The 19,890-nt window shown below is 49.6% G+C and overlaps 2 protein-coding genes across 5 annotated transcripts in view; one reads left to right on the forward strand and one right to left on the reverse strand.

Moving 5' to 3' along the window:
- Positions 1–328: 328 nt before the first annotated feature.
- On the forward strand, positions 329–3,160 carry TMEM41A (transmembrane protein 41A). 3 transcript variants are annotated; one of them, XM_041416263.1, is made up of 5 exons: positions 329–535; positions 612–765; positions 1,556–1,717; positions 2,237–2,375; positions 2,732–3,160. In XM_041416263.1, exons 1-5 carry the CDS (start codon positions 438–440, stop codon positions 2,950–2,952), a joined length of 774 nt encoding a protein of 257 aa, XP_041272197.1. In that variant the 5' UTR covers positions 329–437; the 3' UTR covers positions 2,953–3,160. The 3 variants fall into 3 exon arrangements, with proteins under 3 accessions (XP_041272197.1, XP_041272198.1, XP_041272199.1); XM_041416264.1 differs by having other exon boundaries at positions 340–535; positions 2,764–3,160; XM_041416265.1 differs by lacking the exon at positions 2,237–2,375 and having other exon boundaries at positions 340–535.
- Positions 3,161–3,713: 553 nt separating this feature from the next.
- The window catches only part of MAP3K13 (mitogen-activated protein kinase kinase kinase 13), a 73,301-nt gene continuing 57,124 nt past the window's right edge, over positions 3,714–19,890 (reverse strand). The window contains exons 8-17 of one of the 2 annotated variants that reach the window (XM_041416261.1): positions 18,214–18,372; positions 16,980–17,088; positions 16,311–16,420; positions 15,052–15,168; positions 14,432–14,569; positions 12,754–13,477; positions 11,515–11,585; positions 8,459–8,756; positions 7,707–7,804; positions 3,714–6,807 (exon numbers count right to left, since the gene is read on the reverse strand). In XM_041416261.1, coding sequence (XP_041272195.1) covers positions 6,597–6,807; positions 7,707–7,804; positions 8,459–8,756; positions 11,515–11,585; positions 12,754–13,477; positions 14,432–14,569; positions 15,052–15,168; positions 16,311–16,420; positions 16,980–17,088; positions 18,214–18,372 — 2,035 coding nt within the window. In that variant the 3' untranslated portion in view covers positions 3,714–6,596. Of the gene's footprint in view, positions 7,805–8,458; positions 8,757–11,514; positions 11,586–12,753; positions 13,478–14,431; positions 14,570–15,051; positions 15,169–16,310; positions 16,421–16,979; positions 17,089–18,213; positions 18,373–19,890 lie in introns of both variants that reach the window. The other variant, XM_041416262.1, reaches the window with a different exon arrangement.

Below are 19,890 nucleotides of genomic sequence, written 5' to 3' on the forward strand. Positions count from 1 at the left end.
GAGGATGCCGTGCCCGGACAGACATCTCCCTGCCGTGTGGGACTCACCTGCTGGGCCCCGGGCGCCTTCTGTGGGGAGCGAGCCGCGGCACCCGCTCTCCACGCAGTGCATAAAGGGGCTGGGGGAGCGACAATAAAACCATGGCGGCACACGGCTTTAAAGCGTGGTTTTAAAAGAGGGGTTCAAAGCATGTGTCCGCGGCTGAGCCAGCAAGGAGCCCTCGTGAGCAGCAGGTGCCACCAAGTCACACCAACACCCGCAGCCCCCTCACACCCGCCTGGCCCCGCCCCTTACAGAGGCCCCGCCCCGCGCCTGCGCACCCGGCTCGGCGCGCTGAGGGCGGCAGGGCCGGGCCGGGAGGGGTCGGGTTCGCTGGGCTGGGCTTGGCTCGGCTCGGCTCCGTCCAGCGGTGGCGGCAGCGGCGGCCGCGACCCGGGATGTGGCGGCGCCCGGCTGGGCTCCTGCTTGTCTTCTCGGCCGCCACGGCCGCGCTGTGGCTGCTGTCGGTGCGGCTGAGCGCGGGGCAGACGCGCAGGTGGGTGTGGGCGGCCGGCGTTGCCCGTGCGTCCCTCCCTTCCCCCGAGGCTGCCCGAGCGTCTCTCCCCTCGCAGGGCGCTGCGGTTCCCGGCGGACCTGGAGGAGCTGCGGGATCTGGCCGAGGCGCTGCGGGACTACGAGCGACAGCACCGGGGCGCGGCGCTGGCCCTGTTCTGCGGCGCGTACCTGTACAAGCAGAGTTTCGCCATTCCCGGCTCCAGCCTCCTGGTACGGGGAGGGCGGCGCGGGGCGAGGGGCCGGGGACGCACGGATCGGGCAGGAGGAGCCGGAGGGACCGACCGGGCCCGCAGCTGAGCAGGAGTCACCCTTAATACGGGTCGGGGTTGATCTGCTGGAGAGCAGCTCTGCTGGGAAGGCTCGGGGAGTGTTGGTGGATAATGCGCCCTGAGGGCCAGGAAGGTCAGTGGGTCCTGGAGTGCCCCGGGCAGAGCGTTGCCAGCAGGTCAGGGAGTGACCCTGCCCCTCTGCCCAGCCCTGTGAGGCACAGCTCACTGGGAGTGCCAGGTCCAGATCTGGGCTCCCCAGGAAAAGAGAGACGAGGTGGAGAAGGTCCAGCGGAGGCCACAGAGAGGTGTAGCTGGAGCATCTCTCTGATGAGAGATGGTTAGTCTGGAGAATACTGAGAGCAGATCTCATTAACGCATATAAATAGCTCCAAGGGATGTCAGAGGATGGTGCCAGACTCTGTTCTGTGGTGCCCCGCAATAGGATAAGGAGCAATGGCCATAAACTAAAACAAGAAGTTTCACCTCAATATGAGGAAGAACTTCTTTCCATGGAGGGTGGGAGAGCACTGTGAACAGCTGTCCAAGGGAGGGCAAAGTCTTCTCTGGAGGCATCCCAAACCCACCTGTTCCTGTGTCACCTGCTCTCGGTGACCCTGCTTTGGCAGGGCATTTGGACTGGATAATTTCCAGAGGCCCTTTCCAACCCTAACAGTTCTGTGGTTCTGTGACACACCGTGTCCCCCAGGTCTCACTCCATGTTGTCCCCACAGAATGTCCTGGCTGGAGCACTCTTTGGGCCATGGATGGGGCTGGTTCTGTGCTCAGTGCTCACGTCTGTGGGAGCCACCCTCTGCTACCTGCTCTCTGCAGCTTTTGGCAAGCAGCTCATAGTCCACTTCTTCCCTGAGAAGGTGGCTCTGCTGCAAGGGAAGGTAAGAGCTGGCAGTTCTGCTGACACCTGCGATGGCCCTGGGCCAGGCTGCTCTTGGGGTGACAGTGAAAACCAGTCTGTGCAGGGGATGCGTCAGGCCTGCTGAGGGCATGGTCTAGGAGCACACTGCTCTCTTGGAGCAAACCTGTTGGCCAAGGGGCTGCCAGGAAAATCCTAGATCCTAAGGAAAAGCAGATATGAAATAAAGGACGGTTTGGGAACTTCTGTGCTCCAGAACTGCCTCCATCCATCCCATGCTGTGTTGTACACTGGAGGTGGTTCTGCTCTTGACTTCCTGATCTTTCGTTCCGGTGTGATCCCCTTTCCGCCCCTTCTTTGAAGAGGGCTGGCTCACCATTAGGCTCCCATACAGACATACACAGGATTGCTGCTTTCCCTCAGTTCTGAACTGATGGTACACTGTGGCATGTTAGAAGAAAAATTCACTCCAGTATTATGGCCATTTGAATGTTACTGCTGTTTGAGGAGCAGGAATGATATGGAACGTTTCTTTTGGCAGGTAGAAGAGAACAGGAGCTGCTTATTTTTCTTCTTGTTGTTCCTGAGGCTGTTCCCCATGACACCAAACTGGTTCCTGAACCTCTCGGCTCCCATTTTAAACATCCCCATGTCCCAGTTCTTTCTCTCCGTTCTCATTGGTAAGGCCTGGGAACACGGCCTGAGGGGACAGTGTGACACTGCTGCTCTTGGTATCACTGAGCCAGGGAGGGCAGAGTTGGGACTCTGACCCTTGGTTTGTTTCCTCTCTGCTGCCCTTGAGCATTCTGGAGGTGTCCCCAGTGCTGCAAATTTTGCTTTACACCTCGTTCTTTCTGTTAAAAGCACAAACCCCAGTGTCTGTGTAATGGCTGTAGATTAAAACACTGAGTTCCACCTCAGCATAAAGAAGAACTTTCCCTGGAGGGTGGCAGAGCACTGTGTCTGGCTTTGGGCATATTTAGCTAATTCTCTCTAGGGGGGAACTAACAGCTTTTTTCTGCTCTGATTCCTTCAGGCCTTACACCATATAATTTCATCTGTGTGCAGACAGGGGCCATTCTGTCTCAAATCACCTCTCTGGATGCCATCTTCTCCTGGGACACGCTGCTCAAGCTGCTGGCCATGGCTGTGGTAGCGCTGATTCCAGGGACCCTCATCAAGAGATACAGCAAGAAACACCTGAAGCTGGATGGTGACAAGCAAGCTCAGACACTAAATGGCAGAAAGAGCTTGTGATTGCTTAGGTGCCCCAGTTTTGGGGTAAAAGCTGCAGGACTCTCTTCCTATATAGGGGTTATATTCTGCATGCTCTGTGCCACTAAGGACAGTGGCAATTTTTAATCATCCTTCTCATCTCAGAGGAGGTGTCTGTTCTTATTTTTAATGAATGTTTATCTGTGCATGTATCTGCACAGAGAGAGAGATACAGGGGCTTTATGAACACTCAGTTATTTGCCTGTTTCATTTAAATCAGTCTCCTGTGTGCCTGAGGCTGTGGGGAATAAAAAGACTATTGGCATCCTGTGAGGAAGGCAAACCAGAACCCAGCTGTGGATCACTGGCCAAGCACAAGCCTGCGGGCAGTAGGCAGGCCCTGCTCCCTCCAACTGCAGACAGATTTAGCATTTTTGGCCTGAAATGATGAGCCATGTGCTCCTGTGCTCCAGTGCAGCTGTACAAGCACCGAGTTGAGAAAATAATTGTGTTTCAGGGTGCAGCTGTAGAAGATTCTTCTTTGATTCCCATGTTAAACCAGCACACTCTGCAGCAAAATGCTCAGGATTTGAGCTACGTGAATCAGTCATGTCAAACACTTGAGACAGCTTCTCTGGTCTGCCAGTGGCTGCTACTCCCCAGAGAGAATAAAGGGGAAAAGAACAGGAATGGATGTGCCTGACTGGCAGGGATTTGTCCTTCAAAAGCACCTTGAAACCCACACATTTGCTCCTGTGTAACTAGGAGGTTTCCAAATAAAGAGGTGGGCTCTGTCCCAGCTGTGAAGAACATAGGATCCCAGAATGGTTTGGGTTGGAAGGGATCCTAAAGTCCATCCTGTTTGACCCCCTGTCATGGGCAGGGACACTTCCACTATCCCAGGTTGCTCTAAGCCCCATCCAGCCTGGCATGGGACATTCCAGGGATCCAGGGGCAGCCACAGCTTCTCTGGGCAGCCTGTGCCAGGGTCTCAGCACCCTCCTCCCCCCGGGATGACACTCTGCTCTTGGGGTTTTGGTATTTGCTCTCCATGAGATCCACTTGGAGGATAAAGTAACATTCCTGGTATGGAATGGGGCAGATGGGAGACCCCAGAGCAAGGCTTCATGACATCATCCCAAAGTCCGTGAGAACCCATTCCCAGATCACCAGACCAGCCTGCAGCATTGAAGTACACTGGCTTTTTATTCCATGCATTGTTTGCTTTGATAGTCATTCTTGTTTCCATCACTGTACACTGGTCAATACAAAAAAAAAATCAAGTTTGTCTCAGGAATCCACAGAGCAGGGAGGAGGGGATGAACACTACTGGACAGGGCCAAGATGAAATGGGTACTTAACACGACAGTGGGGAGGGCAACATTCAGCTCTGGGAGAAAATCTAGGCTAGTGTTCAGGAGCTGTCAGCAGCCACAAGAACTGGATCAGGGTGCTCGGGATGCTGGAAAGGAAACCCACAGTTTACTCCGGCCCTGGAATGCAGTGTTACTACAAGGAGTAAGCAGGCTCACCTACACCTCTCAAGCCCAGACCCTGCCAGGAGAGGAAGTGCAAGGAACTGCAGCAGAGGTGCCCATACAGCGATGTGGGGGCTGTGTCTGTGCAATCCCAGGGAGGTGTCACTAAGGAAAATCCTACATAACCCCCCCAGAACTGACAGCAACCATCCCGGGAATGTGGGGGTGCTGAGCCAGCTCTGCCCACACACAGCGAGGCCATGGGACATGTGCAGGGAGGCTGGGGTGACACCTCTATGGGCAGGGCAAGGGGCTGCCCTAGTGGCATTCCCAGAGGGATGCAGGGTCAGGAGCAGCGACACTGGACTGGAACACTGGACTGGAGCAATGACTCGGGGGTGTGAGAATAGACCTAAATGTGGCTGGCTGGAGGGGGCAGCTCTGCTTGCCCAGGCTGCAGAACAGGCCAGCATGTCCCCAGGCAAGGATGGGGAGGGATCAGCAGCATCCAGGACAGCTGGCCCAGAAGGGTCTCAAAATCCCAAAAACCAAAGCTCTGCAAGCCCAGTGGGGCTTCAACCCATGGTGGAGCCTATGAAGAGACCACAGGTACCCAAATCCCTCTGGAATCTGTCGGACTGGATCACCACAGGCCAGAGGCCCTGGGGACAGTGACAGGCCTGAGCTGGAGGCAGCTCTGCTTTGGGGCTGTTTGTGGGACTGCCCAAGGATACCAGTGCTGCCCATGGGTCTGCCAAAGCCTGTTAGGTCTGAGCAGAGTCTATCCAGGGGCACAGGGCTTGGCATCCTCTGATGGGGACACCTGATGGCAGTTCTCCACCTCTCTTTACACCACAAGGTGTTATGTGCACACAGTTCTCCACTGCTAAATTCCCACACCTTGGTTTCCAGGCTCCTGAGTAACCATCTGCACCACCAAGCCCCCTCTCACACCACAACAGCAAAGCCATCTCTGGCCCTGCCAGCTCCTCCTGACACTGGCCAAGAGACAACATTGGGGAGGAGAAACAGAGGGTGGGAAGAGAGAGGAAAGGAGCCAGGAAAGAGCTTCACTCCTCACATGGTTCTGCCTCTGCCCAGAGCAGGGTGAGAAGGTCACTCCCTCTCCACGAGCCTGTTTGGTCCTGCTCAGGTAATCCACTACATGGACCCACTGCCCAGGGCAACTGCCCTCTTCCCTGACGTTGTTTTGGAGGCTCTGGCCAGGGAACTCTTGTCACAGTTATTCATTTTGTGATCCATTCAAAAGCCCCTCACTCCCTGACCACCCTTCCCACATTCCCACCAGTTCAGTGGCTGCCAACCATCAGCAATGTGAGCAAACTGCAGCTCTGCCCACGAGGAACCTGACTGCAGCTATCCACCCCTCTCTGTTCTCTGCCCTGGAGTAACAGCATCCCTGGAAATCACGAGAGGCAGCAACTGCTGACAGCCACTGAGCCCAGCTCTGCTCCCACCCCTCTGGCGAGCAGGGAGAAGGTAACGTCACACACAGAGATTACATTGTGCTAGCGGTGAAGCCAACCTTCTGATCTACAGAAATGATAATAAATAATAAAATAACATCATAACTTAAGATCTGTCTGTAGTCCAGCTACAAAAATTTAAAAATATGGGATAATTTAACTCATACAATACTGCTCTCTGTATAAGTAAGACATTTTCCTTCACTTTGCCATGAGGCTATAAATTACCACAGTTAAGTTCAAACCAATATTTTAACATAAAATGTAAACAAACAAAGCAACAGAAGTACCTGTCCATGGTCCATTCCTGCCGTTCACCTCTGGCTGGCCGTGCCAGCCAGCACACTGGGAAGGGCAGAGGGAGAGCTCTTGCAGGGGGACATCAACTAAGGAAGGGGGGGAAACGTGCTCTATCATTTTGTTCTCTTTCAATATTGTTTTAGAAGAGTAGTGTTTGAAGGGAAGGCACTATGAGTTCTATCAGAAAACAAATTTTTCTCATCTGCCAATGCCTCGGCCTGTCACATACCAGTACTATCCTCACTTGCACCTGCAGAGTTTCAGCATGGAGGAGAAACAGAGGCCTCGGGGCACACCCAAGACACAGCGGTGCCGCGGCCATGTCAGGATTCCCTGCACGAGGCCTGCCATGAAGGGCAGGCAGCTGCTAATGCTTCCAAGAATGTACAGTGAATAAGGAGACAGGGCAGGGCTGATGCTCTTAGCCAGGCCAGCGATTCCCAGTCTTCCCCCTCAACACACAGCCCTCTGCTGGTTCTTGATGCTGCTGTAGGTGAGAGGCTGCTTCTCCCAGTCCACTCCAGGCGTCTCCAGCGTCCTCCCCAGAAGTGCTCGGGCTCTGCGGAATGTGCTTTCCATGCTTTGCAAGTCCTTGCTTGGCCAACACTGAGTTGATTGATTTATTTGACTGACTGAAACAGACAGGAGGTAAGAGGAGGAATAAACTGGGAAATGGCACACTGCATCTGAGAGAGGTTTCCCTGCTCAGCTGGAGGTTGACACTCCCAGAGTGAAACAAGGACGGTGGTAAGAAGTGCTCTGATACCAGTTCTCAAGAGGACGAGGTTAGAATACATTTGCAGGATCTCACAACAAAATGCTGATTAAAAAAAGAAACTAAAAATCCTTAAAATAAAACCCATCATTACATTCCTGGGGATGTATCGACTCAGAAGACCCTGGTTGTTAGCACCTCAGTACCAGTTTTCTCCAGGAACATGTCCACCTTCTGATTAAAAATGACCCAGCTGGTTATACTGAAAACACTTTGTTCACAGGTGACCCTACAGTCAGGTCTTTTTCTGCTTTTCCTCATCTGATAAGACTGAGTGGTTTAGTTTTCTTGATCTGTTCTCCAATCTTCAGGGCCATGAGGCCTGGTCCCCTGTGCAAGCAGCAAGAGAATCCCCCGCGTCTGTACACAAAGCTGTCCAGGCAGGACTCCCAGGATGTTTCTCCATAGTGTGCTTGCTTTCTGAACGTTTTTTTTTTTTTGCAACAAGTCTGTGTGTCTATAAATACAATCCACTCTTTACAGTAAAAAGTGTTAAAATGTCAAAAAAATAAATATCCATGTTACAGTAACTAGATTATTCAATAAAATACATCCCTGCCATTCTTGATTGAAATGCTCAAAGAGAATTAATTTCATTTGGACATTTTCCAGAGATTCGGGTTATTGCAAATCACTCCTGGGGTGGGAAGGAGAAGCATCTTCTCTTCCTGTAAAGTGTGATGAAGGGGAATGAAGTGGAATCTCAGGGAAATCAAAATGCCAGTACCAGGAAGCTTTGGGGGAGATCTGTATTACCAAGTAGCAGAGCTGCAGGGCTTATTGGTCCTGACCGTGGCATCAGAACACTCCCCTTCAGAAGAGTCACAGTCTGATTCTCCAAACTGTGGTGGGTTCTGCAAGACAAAAGGAAAGGGGGAGACTTGAGCACCATTCCTGTACTGCACATCACCCGCACATCCCAGTCTGTCACAGCAGCCAGGCAAAGGTCACCACCTGCAGAGGAGGAGAGTGGCACACATGGGAGAGGGCACAGCACACGACTGCCCCACCAAAGGTCACTTGTCTCCCCTAAGAGAGGGGACAGCACAGAAATACTTGTCAGAGCACGCTCAAACACAGGGTTATGAGGAGATCATGCAGCAGGCTCTGCTCTACCCCTCCAAACACTTGAAAGGCAGAGAAAGGAAGAAAGTCTTCCGGGCTTTGTCAGCAGGGCTGCCGATGGATATGTCTGAGGCAGTTTATATCCCCTCCATTTCATTATGTATTTTTATCCCATGTAATGCAACAGCAAATCTGATAGGTTCCCAAGATCACACTCATCTTGACCAGCACATTATGTTCAGCTTTGTTTGTGCTACTTTCCCCCACCCACTCTTCTGCCAAGCAGGAGGAAGATTGGGTATTGCAGCAGTTGCTTTGCCATAGTACACCTACCACAGCATTTTCTGGGCAGTGTTCCAACTTTCTGTCCCTTGGATTCCTTTCCATAAGATTTACATAGTTTTTTTCCACTGAGAGAAAGGACAAGGGGATAACCAACTCACCTCACAGCTGTGTTCATCTGCACAAAGTTTGCCCAGAGACATCTGAGTCTTGACCCTCCGCACAGCACACTCTTTGTCCGAAAGCCCATCCGACTGCGTGGAGATTTCAATGGGGATCTCTGGAGTCTGGGACAACATGTCCTCCAGCTTCTCAGCCAGCTCATCCTCCAGCTTGGTGGCCAGCTCATCCGGGCTGTTCGAGTGGTCGCTTGTGTTCCCCTCCTCTCCATCCGACACAGAGAAGTTCTCAGAGCTGAACGTTGAGTAGGACTGGCAGCTACTGATGCAGCGGTGGGGTCTGCAAACAGGGAGAATTCAGTGTTCACCTTGGATGACAGCATCAGGGAACTTCCTGGGTGCTGTGTTCACTGCTCTGCTCCACCAGGCCTTGTGGAGTGCCTTCCACATCCTGGAGCTACAGAATTCTACCCCTTCTGAATGACATAGTTCAAGACCTACATCTTTAAATTCATCTGTTCTTATCTGGTCCTGTCTGATATGTCCATGTTAGCTGATCTGCCCTGGAGCATATTTTTCTTGGACAGCAAATTTTCCTAAAGTGCTAGGCTGTACTGTGGAGTTCTGTTTAATATTTTTATTGATGATATGGATGAGGGAATTGAGTCTTTCATCAGTAAATTTGCAGACGACACTGAACTGGGATTGTGTATGGATCTGTTGGAAGGTAGGAGGGCTCTGCAGGGAGACCTGGAATGGTTGGATGGATGAACAGAGACCAAGGAGATGAAGCTTAGTAAGTCCAAGTGCTGAGTCCTGCATTTTGGCCACAATAACCCCCTGCAATGCTATAGGTTTGGGACAGTGTGGCTGGACAGTGCCCAGGCAGAAAGGGACCTGGGGGTACTGGTGACAGCCAGCTGAACATGAGCCAGCAGTGTGCCCTGGTGGCCAAGAAGGCCAAAGCATCCTGGCCTGGATCAGGAACAGTGTGGCCAGCAGGAGCAGGGAGGTCATTCTTCCCCTGTATCCAGCACTGGTCAGGCAGCACCTTGAGTGCTGTGTCCAGTTCTGGCCCCTCAGTTTGGGAGGGATGCTGAGACGCTTGAGCATGTCCAGAGTAGGCAAAGAGGCTGGTGAGGGGCTGGGAACATAAATCCTGTGAGGAATAACTGAGGGAGCTGGGGGAGTTTAGCCTGGAGAAAAGGAGGCTCAGAGGTGACCTTATCACTCTCTGCAGCTACCTGGAAGGTGGTTGTAGTCAGGTGGGGTAGGTCTCTTTCTAAGCAGCAACTGATAGAATGAGAGGACACAGTCTTAAGCTGTGTCCTCTCATTTCACCAAGTGAAATTTAGGTTGGATGTTAGGAAAAAGGTTTTCACAGAAAGAGTGATAAAGTACTAGAATTGTCTGCCCGGGGAGGTGGTGGAGTCACCGTCCCTGGACGGGTTTAAAAAAAGATTGGATGGGGCACTCAGTGCCATGGTTTAGTTGAGGTGTTAGGGCATGAGTTTGACTTGATGATCTTAAAGGTCTCTTCCAACCCAGTGATTCTGTGAGTTCAAGCTAACTCACCTGGTAACACCTGCACCACCTGGTAGCCATTCCAGAAGTCGGGCAGGATTCAGGACCATCCACTCAAGAAATAACCTCAGAGTTACTTAACCACAGAAATGGCCTTGTGCCAGGATTCAACAGCAATGGGACAACACGTCAGTTGAGGGAACATGCCAGGAGACCCACAACTGGGCATCATGTGGAACAGGCAACTTGTCCTCCTAATCTTCCAAGTTAGTAAATCACAGAGGAAACAACATCCCACGGGAACTGTACGAGTCACATAACTCATCCAGCTCAGCATTCTGCCTTCAACCCCAGGCAGGAAGGAATAATCTGAGAGAAGTATGAGAATAGGGTATGCAGACAGAGCCTACTTTCTCCTGGCATCTCTTCCTGGCCTGTGCCATTCAGCAGATCTGAGTTCTGAGCAGCTCAAACCCAGATGGCAATGCTAACAGTCACTGATGGATCCCTACTCCAGAAATTCTGCACTTACAGCTCTTCATGCTTTGATTTCCACAGCACACCTTGACAATGAGCTGCACATCTGAAAATGTTCTGGATGGAAAAAGCACTTCCTTTTGTTCATTTTACCCTGTTTGCTTCACTGGCTGCCCCTAACATGAATGTGAAGAATCATTCCTTGTCTATTTTCTCCACATAAATTACAATTTCATGCACCCCTGGTGTTGCCTTTCCTCCTGCTAGAGAAACATTTCACATGAGTTTAATCTCCTCTTCTAGAGAAACCATCCCTAACCACTCTTGTCACACTTCTCAGTACCTTTCCAAACTTTACTGTGGTTTGTGAGCTGGGGCAATGAAGGGAAGCATTAGGATTTAAGCTTCAGGTGTGCTATGAATGCACACAACAGGAGGCAAGACTTTATTTCCTTCTCTGCTCCTTTGAATCAAACCTTTAGCCTTTTTGCCTACTGGATCACTCCTGCACTTGAAGCAGCTGTTTTCATGAAGCTGCAGCAAAGTCCATGATGTCTTTCCTGAGCACAGTACTGTAAATCCTGCTGTTCCCCAGCCTTATGTAGGAACACTCCCCTTAAGTCTTATTTTACAGGCAACACCATCAAATTTGATCTGCTGTTGTCACTTAGCTCTGCAATCTTATCTGAATTCAGCTACAAAGGTGCTGGGCTGGAGTTTTACCCACTGCAACAATTAATAAACAACACTGGAAGTAGCCCACAAAGGGTTCCCACATCCACTAAGTCTGATCCTGGTGAAATAGATGCAGCAGCTCATTTACAGAGGCAGAATAATGTTATCAAGTGTGATCAAGTTGTGCTGCAAACAGCCTGCAGGAAAGCCAGCAGGAATTGTGGGCCAGAGAGAACATCTCAGGATGGGCTGGAACAGTGAGCGGACATGAGGGATCAGCTGAGGGTGGGTGGGACACACTGAATGGGATTCTGCTCTTTTGCCAGCACCTCCACCAGTTTCAGTGCTGGTGTGCAGGTGCTATGAGAGTTCTCCTCAGTTTTGTCCCACCAAAGAGAGATTAGAGTGAATTCACCTTTTACCTTTGTCTACGAGGAAACTCCACTTCACTGTCAACTTCGCCCTCTTCCTCTTCCGACGACTCATCCCCACTCTGGCAGAAAACAAGGACAAAAAGGTGTCACATTTGGGGAAGTTCAAACATAGCTGACCCTTGGTCCTTCAGGACAAAGTCACTACAAAACAGTGCAAAAATCTACAGGCTGCAAGAATCTAGACCAGAAAACAGCCTGTGGGTTAGGAACACTGACTCAGACATTGTCAACCAGGAGGTTGTTTCAGGCAGTTTCAAGGCTGCTGTTCCCAAATCTGGAGTGACTGACTGGGAAATACACTGGAGTACTTCAGCAGGTATGGAGTACAGAACGTTCCAGATTCTCACTGAAGCAAATCAAGTACTGAGTATCACAGGAAAACCCACTTAAATTATGGAGCTGATTTGGCACTTTTGGCTTCACCCTCTTCTACCACAGCCCATCAATAGAGCAGGATGGAGGATGGGTTTTGCCAATGGGTTTCCCCAACTAGAAGAAGCTGGGATTTGTTTCATACCACCCTTTTATTCTCCTTCTCCCATCCAAATTTACCCCAAAACTGGGGTTTTTTTTTACAGCCTCCTTCTATCCTATCCAACTTGTTAGCCCCTCATTCAGATTAAGCCTTTATCTCATCCCATCCCCTTGTCTTACAAGGCCCTAGTCCCATCATGCTGGGGTCAAACCACACTCTTGGTCTGGTAATTACACTATTTTCCTTGACTTTTCTAGCCAGGCTCAGTTTTTCTGCTCTTTGAACTCAGACTGGTTCTTATTTCTCTCACCACGTGGACAGAGCAGAAGGAACAAAGAGCTGCTTCTCTACAACTCCAGTTGTTGCTTATAAACAGCTGTGCCATAGCCTCCATTTTACTCTTGCAGAATCGTCACAAAATATAGAAGAATTATGACTTTCAGTGTAGGAGGACAATTTCTGGCAGGTGCTGCAAAATGGATGTCTTCAAGACCATGGCAAATGTTGAATCTTTGCCCTGAGACACAGCAGCACCACAGATTCTCCAAGAAACTCTCATGTGATATTACAGAACAATTTAAAGAATGCATGTATCCCTTCCTTTGGAGAAAGGCTTGAAAGCATTTTGAGACTGTTTCAACATCAAAAATTCAGCAGAACAAGCTGCAACTCAAACCAATTGGTGAAATTGCACATAACAGAACCAGGCCCTTCCAAAACCAAACCTTCAAAGCCCAGTGCTCTGTCCTCACCTTTTGGAGGGATCTTGCTTTGCAGGGCAGCCCTGAGGAAGCCAAGTGCTGGGGAGTGCCCAGGGCAGACACCGCCGTGCCCTGCTCCTCCAGCTTCTCCATGAACTGCGCGCTCTCGTAGAGGGACGCGGGGGACTGCGGGCGGCTCCCCCCTGGTTCCACAGACGCCATCTGTGCCTGGCCACTGTCCTCATCCCTGCACTGCAGGCAGGGGTCGTAGGGATCGGCCCGGCAGCACTCCCAGCGCTCGGCCATGCTGTCCTTGCTGTCCAGGCCGCGGCGGCAGTCGGCCTCCATGGCGGTGGAGATGAGGTCGGGGCTGGAGCCGGAGACGCGGCGCTGCGCGTGGTTGCTGAGGGGGCTGCGCAGCGCGGCCGCGGGGCCGAAGTACCGCAGGTTGTTGGCGCAGGTGGCGATGTCCTGCCCGTGGGCGTGCAGCCGCGAGTGCTGCCCGTGGGGACTGTGCCCGGGCTGCTGCGGCACTGCGGGGGCGTGGGGAGGGTGGGGAGGGCCAGGCTGGGGAGCGTCGTCTTGCGCTGGCTGGTTTTTCAAGATCCCTGCAAATTCATTGTAGCTGCCTTTGCTGTTCCCCCGGCGGTGCCGGGGCTTGCTGCGGTACCGGCTTTTGCCACCCAGGGTTGACATCTTGGGACTTCCTGAGACTGGGGAGCCATTGGATGCTGCTTCTGTGCTGGGTATACCCTCTGACTTCAGTAGATCCGGCCTGGGAGACAAGGAGAAGAAGTTACATGTCAAGCCACAAAGAAGTGACACTGGCCCAGAGCCAGGATGAAGAGGCAGCTGGAGCCAAAAGCACTCTCTGCTTCCTAAAATCTACAGGCTGCCCTCCCCTTCAGCTGCTTGACTCATGCATTTTGGTCCCTGTGATTCTCTCCACTCAACATCCTCTCCAGTCAGCCCATCCTGCTCTACACTCTTGTCTTGCTGTTTTTCCCATTTTCCGCTCTTATTTTGATGTTCTCTCCCAAAATAGCTCCCTCTCAGGACCTTGGGGCAGAGCATGGCTCTCACTCTGTGCATGTACAATGGTGGTGATCAGGCTGCTCATCTAAGAGCCATGTGGGGATATTAATTCAGAAGCGATTATTCACTTGTAATCAGGACTAACTCCTGGAAATCCCCAAAAAAAGTAAGGACTAAGGCAACTCTTTTAGAAAAAAATTGTCTCCAAATCTAAAAGTCATGCAGACGAGAAATAACTGAAAAGGGAGCACGAATTCCCAAATCTCAAATCCCAAATTAATTCCTCAACAATGAATCCATCCTTCCTGAGGCCTGCCTGATTTCCACAATCCCTTGCCCTGCTTATTCCCATCCAAGTCAAGGATAATCTTGGACAGTTAGGAATTTGTGAAACACAAGAGATACCTCCTGTCCGAGCACCATCATCTGCTCAAAGATCACATGGACCAACAATTCATTCAACCAACACATCCTGTGATTCCATGGCTCCAGAGAGCTGCCCAGGTGGCAGGGATGGCAGGATTCATCCCTTTCACCTTAAGATAATTAAACAATTATGGTTCTGAGGATCAGACCAGACTCAAGTGTGAAACCCCTTTGTCCCACCCTGCATTTCAACAGGCTCAAAGGGAAGGAACCGCTCAGTGGGGATCTACCACTGGCTCTGGCACAGGACTGGGTTGTTACTTCTCACCGTTTGGTCTGGCTGCCTGGTTTATGGGAGACCCCTTTCCTCTTCATCAACTTCTCCACTGTATTGGGGTGGATGATTGGTCTGACTGGGTGGCGTTTGTAAGTTCCAGGGTACTTCTTTTCCACTGCTTGTTCCCTCCTGAAACATAAGGGAAAGAGAAAAAAAAAAAAGAAAGAAAACCAAATCAGTTCTCCCTCTCTCCACCTGCTGCTCCCGCTGGACAGGAACTGGCTCTGCAGGGAACACGCTGCATGCCTGATTGCTCTGCTGGGAAAGCACACAGACACTTCTAAACTCCTTCTAAATTCTTTCTAAATCACACAGCAGGCACAAGGTCCTGGAACACAGTCTAGGAGCAGCACCGCCATTCCCTTCATGCATGGGCCAAAGGATGCCAGCACCAAATGGGAAGGTGCCTTTCTCCAAGTCAGTAACCACTGACAGTGGTCTGCAGGAATTCACTCCAAAGGGTCCTCTCACTGCTCACCAGCAATTCCCTAACCTTTGTGGTTAGTCAGAGGACACTAAATCTACAAGTGCCACTATCCAGTTTAGAAATGAAGTGCTGTTTGTGCTCTGCTGTGTGCAGGCTGTTCACATCACCATGCCCGGACACGTACTTGATGAGCTCCTTCTCCCGCACCTCCAGCTGCAGCATGATAGCACTGAGCTCCATGTACAGGTTATTGGCTCGCTCCAGCTTCCTCTCGTAGTGCTCACGGATATCTAATGCATGTCTGAAAGGCAGAAAAGGCTTTATTCCAGCCTGACTTCCATGGACCAAGAGAAGAGAATGAGGAAAAGTACAGGTGCTTTAGGAAAAGGCCTTTTAAATGTCAAATTTGCCAGCTGTACTGCACTGAATCCCAGATACAGCTAACAGTGAATGATGACTGATTAAGAGCCTGACACAGCAATAAATCATGGTATGGTTTAGAAAGTGTTTAACAGCCTTGAAAGTGTGGCAACACTTCTCCCTAGAAGAGCTGCAAATGCCTCACACACACCCAGGAGCCCTCTGGCCAAGGCCTGATCAGCCTGTTTGCACAGAAAAGGGGCTAAACCAGCCTCTACAGAAACAGGAAAGAAGTCATGTGTCTGTATTTAATTATCAGCAGGGTGTCCACACAGCTCCAGTACACATGAAAGATGTGGCCACCCAAAGCTCCCTGGGGACAGGGAACACTGAACCACCACTACATCAAATTCCCTGGCCAAGGGTCCCTTTGACTCCTCAGGTTTGACACAGAACTGCTTCTTAGAGTTTTATGTTTCTCTGTCTGCTGTATTTGCAAATTTGTATCACAGGATACAATTTCTCTTCTTTAAATAAACCCTTTGCTTTCAATTTTAAGTTGGTATAATCAAAATGCATTTCAGTGGGCTGTTTATATGAAGTATGTTCACTTCTCTGTAATAAGTAACCCAAAGAAAGAATCAGGGCAGAGAAACCTCACAGCCAACCTCAGGATGGATTTCCCACTGAGATGGATGTCCCTGCTTCAGTGCTGTTATCACAAACACCAATTCTCAGGCAGAAGCCTTTGCCACCCTCTCTGGGGCAAACTGTTAAGACTGCCCAAGAGCAGTGACAGCTCCCACTGCTTCTCTCCAGCTTCCATCAGCCGAGCAGTGCTCATGGCCTAGGCCATGCCCATGGGAATTTTGCTTTCCAGGTTCATAAGGAATTTAGACTGCCCAAATTTATACCACCAGGAATACTGGGTCCTGTTTTGGAAACCTCAGCACAAGAGGAGAATAAAAAAAGTCAGGGGCTGGAGCAGGAAGCCCTGTGAGGACAAGCTGAGGGCTCATTTAGCTGGGAAGGGAAGGCTGGATAGGAAAAGCAAACAGTACACACAAAAGACTGTGAACAGACCTCAGCTCTTCTCTCCGACGGCGAATCAATTCTTCATCCAGCCGGTGGATACATGTTCCTTCACTTTTAATTTTCTCAAAATGTTTCTTCACTTCTTCTCTCCATTCAGCCTAGGAAAGCAATTTACTTTTAGCTATTTACGAAGAATTGGGATCTGTAGGTGTACCACAAAAAACTCCTGGGTAATGTTGTTTGTGTCTGCAGAAAATTACAGCTTTGGGTTGAGAATGTATTTTCGTTAGCTGAATTATTTTGGGTAACAACGCCGCAGCACATTTAGTGCCAGCATTTTCAAATGGTATTTACAATTTCGTGCTTCAAACAGAGAATTTACAACACATCTGTATTTTCTAAGAAATATTTTTTTTTAAATCCCTAGAGTTCTTTTTGTCCTAAGAGAACATTTTCTTTACTTTTGGCAGTGAAAATAAGTAGAAAGGTTCATGGTTTTGAAAGCCGCATGATGATGCCTGTCTAGATACTCTATTTGCCCCTTGAAGCCCTGGTTCCTGCAGCAGAAGTCTCAGCAAAAGATTCTCAAACACCCATCAAGTTGCTCCTCCCAAGAATCAAACCAAAATCATGGATCCAGACTTTCTCTACTCAGTGCACCCTCCAGAATCAGATCCTTGGAGCTAATTCCAGTTCTCACAGCCTTTCCCCAGTTACCTGGGATTTGAAGTAGGTTTCCTGAGGAGTAGCCAGCACATCAGCAGAGGCGATGTCCAGGTGCATCAGTGTCTGCCGGAAGGACGGACGGTTCCGGGGCTTGCTCTGCCTGAAACAAAACAAACAGCCAGGGCTGAGGTGAGGGATGGGCACTGCCAGCCTCTCCTGCCCTTCTGAAAGGGTCTCACTAGATCCTATTCTCTGAACCAAGCAGCTGACAGGTTAGAGCAAAGGAGCTTTTCTGGTTTTGTCTTTTGCTGAATACAATTTAATTGCGCTAGAGGTGATTTGTGATGACCCATTCTGGAGAAAAAAAAAGAGGTGCAAAATGTTTAAGACCAGAAAATGAGACTACAGAGTAAAAGATAACAGAAAAGTAGAAAAATGTTTGGATTTTTGAGAAAAAGGACCAGCACTTGAGTTTCAGGACCGAATCCACCTTGCACAGGGCAAGAGCAGCTTCTCGAGCCTCCTCTCCCCCACCAACCACCTCCTTCCACTAGGTGGGGATACAAGTGTTTGTAGGTACTCTGCTGTACCGAGCTGCACAAGCTGCCACAGCCCAGCTGCTGCAGCTCAGGGTAAACAGCCACTGGGAGAGGAGATCCACACATGCTCTGGCCTGCTGTCCCCTTTGTGCCATGGGGAGGATGGCTGGTAAAACCCATCGAGTGGGAAAATGCTGGAAGACCCTTTACACTGTGTCAAGATGTAATTACAAAGACAAAGCATCGATGTGAAACCCAAGAAAAAGAATTCCAACTCTAATCTGGTACATGGAGGAAACTGAAAGCATTTTCTATATCTGAACCTGGAAAATCTGTTCCAGACAGAAAGCCTGTATTTCTCTTTGTCCAGTCCAAAAGCCAGTTGGTTTTGGACAAGGGGTTTTGCAAGTGAAAAAAATCAGTTCCATTCACTCTGGATGCGGCCTCAAGGAATTTTACCCCTACTTTCCTTCCAGCTCTTTTTGTCTTCCCACAGAGCCACCTTTTATCCCCCACTTTGCTACAGCAAAGCAACACCCTCTGTGAAGGCTCCTGAAGATGTCCTGGGATCCAGGCCTGCTGCCACAAGGAAGCAGAATCCAGAATGTTAGAACTTATTGCTCCCAGGACAAGTGTGAGAGTATCCCAGAGCCCTCTACTCTGGGCTCCGTACTCCCACGCTGACTTTCATGGGTTTTGCTGGGAGCCAGCCCTAGATCTGTGCTGTGTGGGGTTCAGGCTCTTACCAGGTTTGCTTCATGAGGATTTTGAAGCCATCTGGGCAGGTGGAAGGGACAGGAAGGTGGAGGCTGTTACTGCCCACTCCCCAAATGATGGCCGAAGAATCCACGTCTTTGTAGGGAATCTCTCCTGTGAGCAGCTCCCACAAAACCACCCCAAAGGACCTGATGAAGAAATAAACCAGAATAAATTGAGTTCACACAGAAGCTGTTAACAGAAACATCTGGAGCTTGAAAAAAACCAGTTTGTTGGGCAAAATAGGGAAATAGGGATGTCTGGTCCAAAACTGCAAGTAAGTGCAACAGTGGTTTTTAGCACACCAGTTAACTCCTCTGCTCCAGCACTGGGCTGAGCACAAAACCACACTACCCTTCCACCTTTCCATCTACCCTTTCCTGCTTCTTTGTGAGATTTTAAAGACCCTGAAAGCACATTTTCTGTACAGATTAAGTCTTGTTCCTCTTAAATGAAGAGACTCCAAAGTCTACTCTCAGATAGACTTTGGACTGTTCTTGCTGGTAAGAACAGATGATTGACTACTGCACAGACTGACAAGTGTCTTACAGAGACAGCACAACAAAGGTTTTGTGGCTTTTTTACATTTAATTTAACTGGTTTTGTTTTCTTTTCCCTAACCAAAGGCTCCCTCTGCTGTTACCTGCAAACCCAGGTAAAAGTTTCAAGGTTTGAGACTCAGCACTACAACTACTGCAACACAGAAATTAGGAAACAAATGCTACTTGCATAACTGTCAGTACCAAAAGCACATGAGGTCTCATCTGATATTCCTTTTGTTCTGAAGAAAGGAAGGATAAAGAAAAAAAAAAATTGATTAAGACAACTCAGTCAGGGAAAGAATCTCCCACAAGAACTGAAAGATGTAGTTAAGAAAACTCACTTTGCTTCTCTTCCTTAGTGAAGTTACCAGAAAGAACCAAAACCTTAATTTTTAACAGCAAACATTTGTTTTGTATGCAGTCATCACCCGATAAATCACCAAAGAAACACCAAACCAGTCAATACAGAGATTAACAAAATGCTGCTGAGAACCACCACCACTGATACTGCACATCAACAACTGGGCTGTGATACAGGTGAGGCACAACCATCCCTATTTCCAAACCAGACGTGCCACCTCACTCTGTCCCATTGCTTTGTGGGACACCAACCCTGCCAAGCTGCTGACTATAGCCAGGTGAAAGGTGAGAAGGATATTTCTGGCTTGTACCAATACCCAGTGCTTTTATTAAGTACAGAAGAACTTCTAAGGGACAAACTACCAGGTCTGAACAACCATCAGACAGGAAACAACTTCATGTGAAAAACATTGCACTTTCAAAGCCCATATGTTTCAAATCATGTGTAAAAAAAAAAAAAGCAACAAGCAGAATTTGAGTATTTCTCGCCTCAAAATCCTTTTCTGTAGGCTGCAGGAAAGCAGGGATCCAGGAGGTTGGACAAACTACCAGGGAAAGCTCATCTGGTTTCATATTTGTTATGACTAAGAGCTGACAAAGGATTTCCAAGACTTCTGATAAGATTATAGATTTATTTTTCTGCATGCTGTTAGAGATGAGAGAGAGCAGGCATACAAGTAGCTCAGGAACTGTTCTCATTTGTTGGCAGCATTCATGAACATCATTTTTATTCATCTTGAAGGAGGAATGGATGGCAAGGGAGAG

The sequence above is a fragment of the Onychostruthus taczanowskii genome, unplaced genomic scaffold (genome assembly GCF_017590055.1).
Source record: "Onychostruthus taczanowskii isolate IOZ18803 unplaced genomic scaffold, ASM1759005v1 scaffold51, whole genome shotgun sequence".
Taxonomy (NCBI): domain Eukaryota; kingdom Metazoa; phylum Chordata; class Aves; order Passeriformes; family Passeridae; genus Onychostruthus; species Onychostruthus taczanowskii.